Here is a 16,838-nt window from a genome sequence, read left to right on the forward strand (position 1 = left end):
GAAAAGGAATGAAGGCAATGGCCCACAAAGACATACATAGAAATGAGAAGCCAAATGTGAATTTTTAGAGAAACAGCAGGAAAAAAAGTACTAAGAGAACATCGACTAACTCATCTGCTGGGTTTGAGGTTTTTTGTGTCATTATTTCTGTAAGTCATTACAATTAGAAGACAAAATTCTTCACCACAGGTTACTGCAGAGATGGAGTAAATGGCTTTAAGAGGGACTGGAGTGCCAGTGAAGGCTAGACCTTCTAGTAGTTAGAGGATTCACACACATGGTAGTTCAAGAAGGGAATAGATGCACAGCAAGAGGGCAAGAGACAGTGCAAAGAACCATCATACTACCCTTTTCTGCTGCTTTATGATTGCTCTGAGCAGGCACAGCAGAGCACAGTAAGAAATGGACCTTTGACCTTACCCAAAACAGTGGGGTTTAGGCTTTAAAGCAGATTCTATTAGAAAGGAACCTAAATTCTAACAAAAACAACTACCATATACACAAAAGTTTCAGCTCAAGATTGATGAAAAGAAAGCCCCTCAGCAGCTCTGCAGGTATCTCCTGCTGAGAGCACCACGGTCAGCAAGGTGCACTGCTCAATCCAGTACAGCAGCAGTTTCCTAAGCTAAGGGCAAAGAACAGATTTTACCCAGCTAAAACTGATCCTCCACCCATCCTCCACTTTGTCCAACTCACCTGTGTGTAGAAGCCACTAGCTGCCTCTAAAAACAGAGAAAGGTTCGCCTGAACTTCGCTCCGATTCGGATTTGCTCTGTTTTTCGCCTGACCCTGGAGTGTTGTGATCTGATTTTTAAAGGCATGATTCCAACTGAAAATAAAAGAAGCATTTGTCTTTTTACTTTGGAAGTGTCTTATGCAGATGGCATAAATAACAGGAAAGAACTGTTTAATCACATAGCATCAGACATGAAGAATATTCAAATTCAGGCAACATTCAGATGAGAACAAATGTTAAATATGGAATAACCACCTTTCTGCACATCTCACATCTAAGAAAACAGATCCTGATATATACACACACATATATATAGCTAACATAAATGTATAGATATGTATATGACTAATACAAACATCATTAATATTCACCTCCAAATGTTCTATTTTAGGCAGCATAGAAGTCCCTCCCTAAAACAAGGTGTGAGGTACAGAAATGAGGGTTAAAAATCATTCAGTGACTGGAAGCATGGAGAGGAGAGCTCAGCCACCCTACTCATCTGGTCTCCCTCAATGCTGAAAGAACCACATGCTTCTGTTAACTAAACTTATTACAACCCATGTCTGCACCTTAAATAACAGGGAATGGATTCAGGGCATGGAGAAAACCCAGCTGGATCTTACCCTGATTTGTAAGGTGTCATGAGCAACCCATTAATTAACCCCATGAGCAACCCTGATTATTCCTCCCTCTGCCCAGCTCTACCTCACAGGGCTTAAAACACTGCTCTTCAGCAGCTACTCAGCTCCTGTTAGACCTTGCTCAGAGCTCCAGGTGATTACATCAGGCAAATTTCCTCCTTTCAGGAAAATGCAGACTTCAGCCCTACCCTGAGAGCAGAGCAGACTGGTGCTCCTTAGCTTCTCCACCTCCATCTGGCTCTCCAAAACCCAGTCCTGCATGACATGGCTGCCTCTGAATTGCCAGAGGTAAAACACTAACCTACTGAATGTTCTTTATCAGCTCTGCAATGCATTCTCATGTTTCACCCACAGCACAGATCTCATTTTAAAGGAAATAAGACAACAATTCCATAGGATACAATTGCTTTTCTGCAAGTCTCAGGGTTTCCTGCTCCCCAACCCAGATCACATACATACACACAAATTCAATGAGGTACTTACAGGTCCTGCTCCACTTTTTTATCTAAAGCGTATTCCAAATCAGTCACTAGCATTTTTTGATATAAGTCCTGTAGAGCCTGTCTGGATGTCCAGACTTCTGCTGGACCCAGCTTTGAATCTGAGCAACAAGAAAGAAAAAAAAAACAAAAACCAAAGTCACATAAATTCATGGAGTTAATCTGATTTTTCACTCATTTACCAAATGAAAGAACAGAGCTCAGTTTAAGATGTGCACCACCAAACATCTGCTTTTATCAGTTTCCTCAGAATAGTGAAATACAAGAACTTCAGAGAGGTTGAGGGCTCACTGCTTAACTGAGCAGTCTCCCACAACTCCAGACCTAGATGTGAACAAAGTTAGCAGCTGGCAAGTTAAAAAAGGAAACAGATAGGAGGATGTGGTTCTCCATAAGTTATTAAACAGCAGAATTTCTTGCCACTGGATGAACTTGGAAAAATCTCCAGTGTAGCCAAAAAATAACTATCAGACAATAAATCCATGGAGGGATGCTAACTAGGACAGTGCATGGACACACACTGCTGGTGTTTAAAGAACATTGTGGGCGAGTACTGCTGCATGCTTGCCATTTCCTAACTCTTCAGTAGCTATGTGCTCTCCATCCCAGAGGTGAGTGCAAACACTGCTCCCTGCTATGGAGTTACAGAGCCCCATTTCCCATGGCTCCTACAACCACCTGGGCTGGGGCTGCAGGACACAAGGGAAGGGCCTCACCCCAGGGAAACCATCCTGCTGCTGAGGGTGGAGCCACTCCTGCTGGGTTAGGTGGATCCAGGTGGTTTTATTGTCCTATGGGGACTACACCAGCCTGCTACTTTCACTACACCCAGGTGGCAAGCACAGCTGAGCAAAGGTTCATGAAACAAGCTACTTGTACTGCAGGGCTGATTCATTAATATACACCATTTCCATTTCCCATTAATATATATAGGTTAAATCACAGCTCACAGCATTTCACTGCATCTAGGGCTGCATTTTCACAACACATGGTAGTGCCTCAGATCAGCATTTCCCCACCCAGGTTCCTTAAAACCACCCAAATCCTGGCTAATCTCGACTACAGCAGTTCCTGTGCTAGTCTGGGCAAGAATCTCAGAGAGAACTAGAGACATGACCTTCATCTCCAAATGTTTAGAACATTCAAAGTCTACTTCAAAAATATGTATTAGGTACAGGCAAAAGGGGCACAGTTGTTAAAATACCATTTATTTATATATAGAGGACAAGCCTTTAACATAAGGTCACACACTTTACAGAAAATTCTTAGGAATGATAAGCAAAAGGAAAACAGAACCAGGAATCAAATATTATTAATAAGCTAGATCAATTGTATAATAAAGGTAATTACCTGTCATGTCAGCCTTCAGGACTTCTGCCTGCCTGTAAGAAAGCAATATGACAATAAATTAGAAACAGAAGGATCAAAGTAACTGAATTTTGCCAAAGCACATTCATACAATGGTGAATCTGCTTACAACTCACTCTGCTGTAGTTCACCCCATGCAGGATTTGAGCTACTGTTGTTCAACAGCATGACTGCTTTTAGTTCATCCCATAACAGCAGTCAACTGTTCACTTTTCCCTGCTTATGCCTCTTTCTGAACAAAAAAAAACCCCTAATAATGCTTACATTATGGTTTATATTTTAAGCTTTATGTGGCAGCAGTGTCCTGCCAACATTAGTGATAATTGCCTGGGAACCTGATATCAACTCTAAGTTGTCACACGTGAAATGCAGGAGACAACAGTCAGAGCAACACAAACTCCCATCAGCGTCTGTCAGCACCTTAGTACAGCCCTCCTACCCGCCATGCTGCACAAGTTTTTGTAGGGAGAGGGGATAAGACTATGGCTTCCCCAGCTGCCTCTCTTCCTTGAACTGCATCCCTAAGTAATGCTTTGATCAGGTTTCCAAGGAAAAAAACCCACACAGTACACACAGACAGGATGGCAACTACAGGTGACTACCTACAGCTCCTGCACTGAGCATCCTCTGCAAATCCCCACTGCTGGTGGAGGCTGGCAAATAGCTTCCCAAAAAGAGGAACACTGGGGCAGCAGAAATAAATAAATATTTCTGAGTGGTCAGCATCTGGCTGGAGCAGGCAATGGAGGTGCTACAGTTAAGCACTGCATCAGCAGTACATAAAGCTTTAGGAGCAGCCCTGCTGGCCTGTCTGATGGACACAATTAACCCAGGGCTGGCAGAGGGGACACCAGGCTGCCTGGTTGGGCTGGGTTTGCATGAGACATGTCCCTCTGCTCTTGATGCACTCAGGTGGTGATGCAGATTTGGAGAGTGCCAGCTTTCCATGCTGGACATGCATATGAAATGCTCCCTTCACCTGCCTCAGAAAAAAACTAAAAACACAGTTGAAAGACACACTGTGCCTAACATGAGTGTCAGATGCCAGCTTGGAACAGAATGGAGAGCCAGGAGAACGCACCACCTAATCCCTAAAGGGGCTGTGGAAATCAGCATACACTTTCTCTTGCCAATGTGAAGTTGTGGTGACTGTAAACAGTTTTTCAGTTTGTTCTGGGATCTACCTACTGGCCCTAAATTATAGGGAAGGTTTTAAGGTCCACATAAGAATTAAAAAGGTATTAAATAGGATATACATTAGGAACATATAAATTGTTAAGTCCCTTTGCAAAATTTCTGTTTATTCAATGCAAGCATTATCTATAACAGCTCACCATAGCCACCTCCATCTAAAAAGCAATGGGATGCTCCAAAAGCTTTAATTGTCAGGAATAACAGTCAAGAACATCTTAACTGATATCAGAAGTGAACCTGTACGTTCCTCATCTGATCCAAATTTAATGATTTTAAGACAACTCTCAGTTGTCTGAAAGAAGAGATAACAGAGACAAGCAATGCAAATTTTAGCTACTGTTATCAGGAGAAAGCTGGAAGCCCAAGAAACATTTCTTCCTCATCCACACAGAGGTAACAAACACCTAAGGGAAGGCACCTAAGTGATGGCTCCCTGTGGCTGCAGCCAGCAGGATGGGAATGAGCAAACCCTGTCCCCAGGGAGCCAAGAAGAGACAAGGAGGGACAGCAATCTCCCCTGCAGGCTGTGCAGCCCCTGCACTGCTGACCTGCAAGTCCAGTCAGGCACAGAGCTGAGCCAGAGCTGTGGTGCTGGGACTTGGCAGCCAGCGATGCCACTGCTCCCAAGGAAAAGCTGACTTGCTCAGGTGCTGGAATCTCGCTTTTCTGAACAGCCAGCCAAGTTCCTACAGTCTGGCTCACGCTTCAAACATCTTCCAGTGCTGTCGCCTCTGAGCTGAGAACACAATCTGTGCTGCCCAAGGCACGAATGCTGAGAGGCTCAGCCCCAGCAGGACACGCAGGACTGCACCCACAGACACCAGCCCAGAATTCCCTTCCAGGCACAAAGGCCTAAGAACTGCTCCTCTGGAAATTACTTGTGCAGAACTACCTTCCACTAAGTACAATCTTTAAAAGGGGAAATGTCAAAGTACCCTTTTTTCCCCACCAGATGTTTGCTCCCACTGCTGCCTAGAGAATTCTGGTGAAGTGAGCCTCAGCCTCTGCATCAGCGCAACTGCTGACAGACTCTTTGTAAATGCACAGACCTAATCATATGGCTAGACCTGAGCTTCTACCAAAACCACTTATTTAAAAACACTTTCTTTTGGAAGAGAAGACTCATGGTCTCACAGAACAAGGGACTTTAGCACCAATTGCTTTCCCGGCCATAGCACAGACTGCCTTGTATAATTTATAAAATTGCAACAAGCAATACTGAAGAGATTATCACTGTAATTTTTAATAAAATGTATAGAAATTATTTCAATACTTCCTAAACGCCAAAGAAATTAGGAGAGTTGACCTAACATTAGTATGCTGCTTCTCATTTCCAGCTAGAAACAATTTGTTTCAAATAGCTGCATTCTAAGCCAAGATAAGGGGGCATCCTGGGTACAAAACTTGTTCTGCATCAGTGGCAAAATATTAGCAGTGAGAGAGGGAGAGGACAGAGAGAAGATGCACTGCCTGTTCACTAAACCAACTTTAAAATAGGCCTTTTAAAGGCTGGTGCTGGTGCTCAGGGACTCCTAGTGGGCAGTGACTGGAGTTCACTGGTAACAACTGATAAGAGTTTCTCACAGTGCCAATGGCTCCTTCTATCACCCAGCCTTTCTAACAAGCTTTTCTGGCCATATATTTTATTGCACCACCTCATAATGAATTTACATCAAATGACTCATTCTGGGGCAAGAAAGGTTGCTTGCTAGAAAACCTGATAGGGCTTGTTTACACATTATATCATTTCAAGAACAATCTCAGGTACCTCCTTGCCCAGTTGAACTCACCAGCTCAGTCAAGCTTCCCTAAGTTTTTTTGGTCCAAAACCAAATAAGGACATAGTTCAAAAAATTATATTTCAAGTATTTCCATATACCACCTTGATATATCATAATAGCTGGTCTTTATAATTTCCTAACCAAATACGTAGATTCAGCTCTGTGCTTTAGTCAAACTTTAAACTGAAATACAACAGCCTCCCATCCAATTCAGTAAAAACATTTGATAGCTAAAGGAATTTTCATTTATTCATAAAATTTAAAAGTTTCAAAACTTTAAAACACAGTAGTCAGGACCCTCTCTCAAGGTATAAGATAAATAAAAATTTAAGCTCCCACAGGAGACAAAAGAAGCTTCTCTTAAGAACCTGAGAGTATATAAAGTTCTGTTTTGCTGGAACTCAGAGGCTACATTTAATCTGGAATGAACCACTGGATTTGGGAAAGAAAGACAAATAAGACACATTCCGTTTTCCCTCTTCCAAGTTTTTACCACTCTTGATCAATTAAGTTTTCCAGATCAGAATAAGAAAACAAATTGTTTCTCTTAAGATGGTAAGTATTACAGAAAGAAAATCCCGCAAATATTGGAATGTCTCTCCTGTACATATATTTTGAAGAGTTTACCCTATCACACTGAAAGATACATCAAAAGATCATGCAGTGGCACCTTCTCTTTAACACTAGAGCAACTTTGCTTAGTTTGCTGTTAAAATCACATAAGAAAAGATCATACAGCCTCTTTGGTTAACCATTCTATTCAAGTTTCCTCTTGCTACCATCTGACTTCCAACTCTATTTGCATATCACTGAACAAATGGATCTATTTTACCATTGTCCCCAAAAGCACTCATTTCTGTTCCAATAGCTGTCTTCAGTACAGCTATAATTCAAAGCACTCAATCACAGATTTTCAGTTCTGCACACACCACCCTGCATCTCTAATAGGGCTGTATCCATTCTACAGAAGCAGGGTCTGCTAACAAGCTTCATTATAAAGCACAGATAAGCCAATGAAATTAAGCCCAACTTCTCAAAGCAGCAATTTTGTGTTACCCAGCTAACATCCTCTATTTCTGGAAGTCCAGCCTCACTCACACCACACCTCTCTCATTTTCACAGTGAGGATCCACCAGGCATGACCTGCTGTGGCACGACAAGTTCTACAAAACCGTGGAAAACCCCAGACCTCACAAAGCCAACAGGAACACAGCACTGCTTTCACCCTTCCTGAAGGGGAACTCCACCAGGTTTTCCCCTGACAGCCCTAAGCACCAGCAGCTGTATCAGTTCCCTCATCAAATCTCAGTAACACAGCCCCCCCATAAGGAATTGAGGATTTACATGACTAAAACAGGCAATGAAGCCAGGCAGCTGGGCTTATAAAAGCCATCAGAATCCCATCTCATTACTAAAAACTAAAAAACATTAAGTGGTCAGGAGTTTCACTCCAAGCAGAAATTAAACTCCTGCAGTTCTTTTTCCTGGAGGTGTGTGCAGAAACTGTACCACAATGAAAAGCACCTGCAGCCTAATGTGCCTTAGCAGGAGGTGGCTGATCCCCAGGGCTCATCAAGGGCACTGCCAGAAAGCTTTAATTCTTCTGAAAGGCCACTGAAAAATACAGAGAATATATAGAATAAATGTGGGAAATGTTTCATTTTGGGTAAAAAAGGTGATTTTCCATACTAGCGTACTAGAAGTCAAACATTTAATATTTCATTATTTCAATATTTGGCAAGGGTCACAGCAGAAGGAACTTCAAAGCAAAAATCTGCCATTTTAGATTCTCCTCAAAATAACAGCCATCTTCAACAAAAATTTTAATGCTCAGTGGGATTTTTGTCTTTATTTGTCTGTATTTAAGCATACCCATGCTGATTCAGGGCAGATGGAAGCAGTAGGAAACACTTACAGTATGGATGCTAAATATTCCATGCCATATTTAGGGGAGATTGGTTGTTCAGAAGCCCCCAAGCACTGTATCCAAGACATCACTCACATCTGGAGTTTAGCACTTCACATGTGAGGAAAACTTGCTGATACAAGTGGTTGCTAGTTTTTTGGAAAATAAGTATTTTTCCTTCAATCCATAAGATTTACCACTAATACTTGCCCAAACTGAAAGCTTTCTTTTCAGTTTTTAGAGACTCTCTGGCTACTAATCCTTTACAGCTGGTACACTTTGCTAAAGGTTGCATTCTAAAACAAAACTCTGACTTCCCTAAACTGTTTTGTAGACAGTAATTGTATCTCTAACTATGACCCATCACAAGGAAATATTTTTACAGCAATCTCAGGATTATCCATAAACCTAGATGGTTATGCCTGAAGTACAGTAATAGCAAACTTGTGGGTAAACATAATCTTTTATTTTTCCTCCACCCATTAATTCAACATGACCTGAATACAACAGGCTTCAGACAACAGCTCCTGTTAAGAGCCTCACATACCTTTTCCTGAAAGGGCAAATGGATGGAATCAGGATTTTGCAGGGGTATATAGCATCCAACAATGATTTTACTTATTAATTTGTGTAAAGACTCTACCTACTCATACATCAGACACGTACTGTTAAACAACTTTAACAGCTTTACCTCTATAGAACAAGTTCTTACTGTTCCAAACTTTCAAGTGTTGCCACCTAATTTAAATGACCATAGTTTGCACAAAGTTCTGGAATTGCTTGCTTTGGGAGCTGGCAGGTTTGAGTGATGTCAGCTCTTACTGAGGTAGCAAGGGATCTTCATCCTGTGGGTCATGGAATTAAATGTTCCATGTGCCCTGGAAGGCCACTGCTAACACACACCAATGAAAAACACCTTTAACAGAATCATCTTATTGTCAATTTTATGTGCTAAGTAGTTTAAATCTTATTATTCCTCTTACAGGCAGCTGAAGCCAGGGTACAGCTAATTTCCTTGACCTGCAGTTTAATCAGATTATAGCTGTAGATCAAAGCCACAGAAACAAGTATTTCATCAACAGTAAAAAACCCCAAAACCTACACTTCTGCAAGCAGATATTATAGTAAAGCAATCACTACCTGAATACAAACCCCCTCCACAGGGAATCCTGCTCTATCCCTTTTGTGTTGTCACTGTAGCTGAGGAGGATGTTGAGAAATGGGGACACAGAGCACAGTTTTCCTTAATCCCATCTTCCCTCCTTCTCCTCTACTAGAAGCAAGTCATAACAATCATCCTCAAAACACAGCCACCAAAAGCAACTCTTTCCAAGCTTGATCAGAGCTGACAATCCTCCTCCCTGGATAAGGGCAGAAGTACCCTTGCAGTCAGCTTCATTCAAACTCATTTTCTTCCTCCAGTTTCATCAAAGTCAGTTTCTTTGTCCCCAGATTTTAAAATGATGTGCCTCAAAGGTAAAAGCACTCCTAAGGGAAGTTAATGTGTTCTTAATCTCTGATTTAATCCACAGAGAGGGAAATACAGATCTCCTACACTGCTCAGGCTTCCAGCATCCCAGTGCCTCCACCGGACTCTCTCCGCTCTCCCCCTCCTTACACGAGCTGGAGTCAGAACGTGAGCTAAGTGCCTCAGAAATGGGTCCAGCCATTCAGGATCAGCAAATACCTCAATCTGTTCCACAGAACCCCAAAATTTAAGCTAGGAGAGTAACCTGAAAACTATATACCTAACAACCGGTACTTTCCAAGTCAAGCAAGAACAGCTGGCAATAAATATAACATCAGGACTAGCTCAGGAAAGTTCAGCTGTGTTTCCATAGTAATTTTTAAAAAATACTGACTATGCTGTTGTTTAACCCATCATCTTGACCTACTAGTTATGTGGAATTTTATTAAAGACAGCAGGGATAAAAATAACCTCTAAATGGATGCTGTCCAACAAAGCAAGCACAAAAACTCCTGTCACCTTTACCTTGCTCACCTTCCAGGACCTGACTGTGTAGCTCTAAAGTAACCCTGACACTATTTTCAGTATAGAAAAAAAGTCTGGTTTAGGAACAGTAATAAGAATTTATTAGCTGTAAAAAAAGCATGCTCAGGAAATAATAAATGGATACTTAATTTGTATGGCGATTCAAGACATTGATATATTTTCATGTTAAGGAATACCTTCAAAAGAAAACTTTTATAGGAAACAGTAAAAAAGTTTCTTTTGTAGAATACCCTGGCACATCCATCCATCCATACAGTACCACATTTGCTACACTGGCTGACAAGATGTCAGCTTTGCAGCTGACCTGAGAACAAGTGAAAGGCAAAACATTTAAGATCAAATACATAATCCATCTGTATATCTCCTCCAATCTTTACACCATTCCTTGGATAAACAGATTTTCCAAATCTAAGGCAATCTTAAAGGTATAAGCACACAAAAACTTCATTATTGCCCTCCAATCCTCTCAGTCATTGACAGCCTCTCCCTTAAAGGAAGACAGACACCAAACCAAAGCTCTGCTCCTCACCACCCACAATAAGGAACTTTGGGGAAGCACACAGAAGGGTTACCAGTTCTTAGGACTATGGCCCTAAGAGGGATATGAGAGGTTTACAATTGAACTTGCCATGATAACTCACACAAGGTTTTGAGACTGAGCAAGAAGAAGCAACAGAATTATTTTCTGAACAACGACAAAACCCCCTGAACTATGCCCTCGTAATAAATGCGTGGTGTGGTGTTGGCTCTCGCGAATGTTAAATGTATAAGGCTAAAAGAAGGTCTGTTATGATCTGGTGGGTTTTTTATATAAACTTTGTAATGTTGAAAGTTGTTCATTGGGAAAGTCCAAGCAAGAAGGACTGCACAGACTGTGAGAGGTGGGATGAAGGAGGAGCTAGGTCAGAACAGTGACCCATGCACAAGTGTGCGTGTGGGGAGGGTTGGCTTATCAATAGCATAAATAAGGATTGCTATGGGTGTGGGTGGTGTGCCTCTGGCTGCAGCTAAGCACCAGCACTGCCCCTTTTTCCTTATTCAGTCCCTTCTTGTGGTTCAATAAACATTCTAAAATCTTAAGAAGTGAGGTGCTGCTTCTCACACCCTTTTTTTCTCTTTCAAACCCTGATGAGAGCGTACACTATCAGGTCTCAGTGGTGACAAATCTATAGTAACACCAGCAGTAATTTGCTACATTACAGTTCCTGACTTGGTAAAACCACTTTTGTTAAGGGGCTGGAAACTGTGGACAACAGATGTTAGAACAAGTGAACACTGCTTTTTTTAATCACTTTTCCAATGAAAACCATTTCCAGAATTACAGAAAATGCAGATATATGAGGACGGAGATCAGCTTCACATGGGTGTCATCAAATCAGTTCCAGAAAGTTCTGCTCTTCAAGTCAGCCCTGCAGAAGCCCAGTCAGGTCAGGCAGCAGATACCAGCCCTCCCTGGACACTGCATGGGATCTCCCAGACAAGTGCAGAGAATCCAGTTCAAAGGCAGGAAATGACAGTCAGTTCAGCGCCACATTGCCATGCTGACACAATGTGCCACCTCACCTGCCCCCAGAGCTGGAGAGCAGTGGCACACACTTCCCTCTGAAAGGCCACTCCACTTTGCATCAAGAGGGCAACAACTGCAGCATCTACATTCTGACCCTCAGCTCTACAAGTTTCCTGCTGCCTCCAACCTCCACTAACAGCTTTGAATCTAAAACTCAGATCTCTGGCTCGTTTTTGGTGTTCCCTACAGAACCCCTTCCTCTCAATCCCTGCCTCAAATTGCCCTTGCACAGAGGCAAATGCTGACCTTTATGCTCAGTAAGGCTGGAATGACTCCAACACAGAAGAAATGATAATTTGAGAGGTGTTAGTTACTGGGAATTTGAGATACTGTCTTCATTGCTAAGCAGCAGATGGATAAAGAACAAATCCATTAGATTTCTGCCATCCAGAGGTGGCAGAAATAGAGCACAAGTAATCCCTCATACTGTGTTTGTACCAAGTTAGCTATGACAGGTACAGTGGAGTTCAGCAGTTTCAACAGGTGCTCTCCAAGTCCTAATACTAAGATCTATGCCCAGATAGTCAAGGCCTTCCAAAACATAAACCTTAAAGAAAAAATGACTGATATTTAAATATTGTGGTAATTCAGTAACTGTAAACTGGTTTTTGCCAATCTCATTCATTTTATAAACTCCCAATCACGTCTACATCACACAAAACACAAATCTATGCACAAACATATGACATACCCAAAAGTTTTAAAAAGCTTTTCATTATTAAGAGGTTTGGAAGGACACCACATGGTACACACAAGCCTTGAAAAAACACACCCTGATTACATCTGGGTATGATTCTAATTGCAAACTGCGTCTTAGAAATTATTTTCAATTCTCCATCTTGAAATTACATGCAAACCATACTCTGAAAGCACAGCAATGGCAGAAGGCTGAACACCAGTCAGGAAGAATTATATCCTCCATTTATGATAATTAAATGGGTACTCAGTACATCACTGCCAATCATTTACAGGAGTCTCATTAGCTGCTCCCCATTCTCTATCACAAACACATAGCAATGTTGTTCTGAGATAAACTTACTTTCCAAGCAGAGAATATTCAAATAATTTCTGGCTTAGCAACACACGACTCACCCGCAGTCCTCTGCTGCTGGCTCTCCTCAGTTCAGGAGTGGCTCATCCAGAAGGGCTGGTGGCTACAATACCCAAGTCCATCCCCAAAACACATGGTACCCCTGGAATATGGGAAGTTACTCTGTTCTGTATTCAGCTGAAGGGGCAACCTATGACCAATCCAACCACCTCAGATCTAGCCAATGTTATTAGCACAGAAGGAGGGAAGCAGATGGATACACTACTACAAGACTTCTCCTCTCCAGGAAAGGTGCAGCTTGAAGCTTTTGAGGCCTGTCAAACACCAACAGGTCTGGAGGAAATCCAGCCTGGTTGAAGAGAAGCAGCTCCATGGCCCCAGTCCAGCTGACCTGTGCAGCTCTGCTCCAGCAGGCCCAAACTGCCTCTGAACAGGTCTGCTGCCACCATCCATTGCTCCACTGGGTGCTGCCAGGTACTCCCAGTTAACCAGTAACCTCCTTTCCTGTTTTGAAAACTAATGGATTGGTTAGGAGCAAGCATCTGAGTAAATTTATAACTCCCAAGGTTAAATCTACTTGTAAGGCCTAAATATTTTTATTTTAAAAAATTATTTCAAATTTAAATCTCAAGACAGAGTCCTTTCTAATTCTATGTCAGAAAAGTTCACATGATGTTCAGCTGACTACAAATCAGTATCTGCTTTATGAATCATATATGGAAAAACGTGGGAGCTTAGCAGACCTTTACTAAACATAAACTGTAGAAAAGAATAACATGAGTGCATTTTTCCAGACTGCACTCTCCCTTTCAGCAGTCAGACCAGACTTCATTATCTTCTGCAAAGGCTGAAGAAAAGGCTCCATAGCAATGGATTAACACATCCCACCTGAAGATCAAATCATAAGCCTAGAAAGGCCCTCAAAAGGTTATACAGCCCATTCCATCACTCTGATACTATTTCTGACAACCATTTAGTTGCTTGTTTTTGAAGTCCTACCAAATCACCTCCACAGCCCAAAGCAGCACCCTGGACACTGCCAAACCATTCCCACATGGCACTATGTCCTGCCTTCAGGAGCTGCTCTGTGCCTTGGCTTCACCCATTCCAGCTCCTTCCTACCACCAAATCCCACAGCAAAAATCACCAGCCTTGCTCAACCCACTGCTGCTTTTGCAACATGGGGAAGGGTAGTGGCTGTCCTCACTCCGAGAGGGCATTCCCTGAATCTTTGAGGCATATTAAGCAAGAAGACACAATGCCATCAAAAGATTCAACATGTGACTACATAGTTACCAGTTACTAAGTCAACATTTGTGTGTTACTCAGGCTGCACAAGCCAATGCAGCCCATGCATTCCACTTTGCAATCAACTATAGACTGGATTTCATAGTGATTTGTTTTGTGTAGTACACCAGCATGTCCAAAACAAGTTTGAAAATAGAATGATTTTGGCACTGCGCTTCAACATTCGACAATAAAGCAGGGAAATGAGGTGAATCATACTGCTTTAACACCAAAATCTGAAATCCAAATGTTCAAGAGCATTTTCCATTACACACAAAAAATTTCCTGTACCTGAGTCCTTAAAGGCCCAAAGATCTTCATGTCTTTTGGATCTGTCCTTCCTGAAGACAAAACACTCTTGACCCACATCACCTAATGCTCCAGCATAGCAGTTCTCAAAGAATTATTTCAGGAATTGACACAACCAGTTATGCAGGACAGAAGATACATTTTTGCAATCATCTTTAATGAAAGAGTACAGAATTTTAATTGATCTTGAATGAGGATCCCCAAATTCTTAGCACGTAACATAATGTTAAGGCAGACACAGCACTTGTTTCAGTGCTGACTTCTGACTGGCCATCTGTGATGGAAGGGACCAAAACAGTCTGTAGTTGCACAAGCAGCACCAGCAAGCACTTGACATCTTCATTAGAAACACACTGGAAATATTTTTCTGTTACTTTCAAGTATTGAAGATTATTTTAGTCCTTGATGTCAAAACCAGCAAACAAGTATTCCAGCTGAAGTCAGAGCAAGCCACAATCCCCTGCAGACATCTTTGCCATATCTCCTACCATTTACCTCAAAACAAAATGAATCTCTAAGTTAAATAGCCATGGTATGTTCAAGCTGGGTGGAATATCTGCCAGACCTTCATGCCCTGGCATAATCTGTGTGACATGCTCATAAATTAAGTCTTGATTAAATAATTCAGATGCATGTCAACAATGAATAGTAAGGCTTATCACTTTTTTTCTAGTTAAAGATTTCACATATATGTTCAACATTACACCTTTCAATGGTATTAAGACAAATTTAAATCCTTCTAGATTTTTACTGCAAGTTTACTCTGCATATTTTAATAACTGAATTTACAACCATTAACCAATATAGAGATCTCAACTTTTTTAAAAATTGAAATAATATTTCCTTTATTTTTCTAGTAACTGAAGCAGTAGTTTTGAGCTCTAAGAGCTGCTTCAGTTGTCACATTTTTATACACTTTTGGTGGGTCTGAGTCTTTCTTTAATACTTATAAATGCAAACTTTCAAATCCTTTGAAAACTATTCTTACCAACAGATTGGCTTTTTCCTGGGAATATCTGTCTGGATCAAGTCCCTCTGCTCACAAGGTGACAAGTTTGGTCATGGCATTGTCATCAACAAGTATTTACACTACTTCAAGACAGACAACTTCAACAGCCAGAAGTCTTGTCCAATTCTTCCTCCTCCATAGGTATAGAGGATTAGCATTTCCATTTTCAGTTATTGGAAAATCTGCCCTTAAGATCCCTCATAACAGCTCAAGCGTACCTTGAATTAAGAGCAGGAATGCCCAAAGGCCCTGCCAAAACCAGAACTGTCTGCAGAAGGAACCAAAGCTGTCAAAGGCTGTTTAGGTTAAAAAAGGATCATCACAGAGTCACAGCTGTTTGACACACAGCAATATCCACATGCTTTCTCCACATCATGGCAAGACCAACACACGACATGGCAAATCAAATACCAGGAGAATTTCACTGCAACAGAGTGAAATTTACAGAACTATCATAAAACAAAGGGAGAAAATGATCTTCCCAACAGACTAATCAAAAATTCGTTTATTCTTCATGTGTAGGGAAGTTAAGATGTGGTAAATAACATAGCACAGACTACAGGAGGGCCCAGGGAGCCCAAAACAGGCAGGCTCCAAACAAACTGCCCTTTGCCATAGCCTGAGCAAATAGGAACTACTCTCAAGGCCTCATTAAATCAAGATATCATGAAACACCAAAGTCTGAAATAAAGATGTTTAATGCCCAAAAGGCCTGTTTTTCTGTTTTCCAGAGGAAAAAAAAAAAGTAGCTTCATTTAAGCAGTTCAAGAAATGTTCCTCACACTACTTTGACAGAATCAGTCTTAAAGGTTCCACACTCAGAATGAATTTCTCATTTTCTAACAGCTAGAGAGTAGCTCTCAGATAATTTAGCTGTAAGCCAAGCAGAGCCTGCAGATTCAAAACAGACAATGCTTCAGAGGAGAGGAGGGGGAGAAATAAAATAAAACTCAGCTTTACCCATACCACCACTAGATGAAGCAGAAAACTCTTCAATGAGGCTGAGCACCAGAGGACACTTTCAGCACAAAAAACAATGAAATTAAAAAAAGAGAAATAGACTGCTGATGTATTCAGGACATCGTAAGTACTTTCAGAAACATTATCTTTGTTTTCCCTGAAGATGGAAGAGAGTATTAATTCTAGCAGGACTCCTAAGTACCTCAAGGGTATCTCTGATTTGAGTCCCATCAGTGAAATTCAGTGTGTCACCCACAGCTCTGTAACAATCCCAAGAGATTCAGACTCCTCAGCCTTCTGGTTCCTTATGATAATCCCTTGAGTGGAGAAGCCAGTGTGAATCATCCAAGAGAAGTCCGACTGGAATACAGAAAGAAGAGAAAGCACACCTAATGTCACTCCAAAAAGTTTATTCCACCCCAGCTCACAGGATTACATTGATCTGAACAAGTACCTGCTGATTTAACTCAGAGGAATTTAAATACCCAGCATCAGAGCACTGTTTAAGCCATTTC

At 41.5% G+C, this 16,838-nt stretch overlaps 1 protein-coding gene across 11 annotated transcripts in view; it reads right to left on the minus strand.

Moving 5' to 3' along the window:
- Nucleotides 1–16,838, minus strand: part of SMG7 (SMG7 nonsense mediated mRNA decay factor) — a 50,578-nt gene that overhangs the window by 26,707 nt on the left and 7,033 nt on the right. For 10 of the 11 annotated variants that reach the window (XM_064427817.1, XM_064427823.1, XM_064427824.1 and 7 more), the window contains exons 2-4: nucleotides 3,228–3,259; nucleotides 1,861–1,978; nucleotides 697–829 (exon numbers count right to left, since the gene is read on the minus strand). In XM_064427817.1, coding sequence (XP_064283887.1) covers nucleotides 697–829; nucleotides 1,861–1,978; nucleotides 3,228–3,259 — 283 coding nt within the window. Of the gene's footprint in view, nucleotides 1–696; nucleotides 830–1,860; nucleotides 1,979–3,227; nucleotides 3,260–16,525; nucleotides 16,684–16,838 lie in introns of all 11 variants that reach the window. The other variant, XM_064427816.1, reaches the window with a different exon arrangement.

The sequence above is a fragment of the Passer domesticus genome, chromosome 7, assembly GCF_036417665.1.
Source record: "Passer domesticus isolate bPasDom1 chromosome 7, bPasDom1.hap1, whole genome shotgun sequence".
NCBI lineage: Eukaryota > Metazoa > Chordata > Aves > Passeriformes > Passeridae > Passer > Passer domesticus.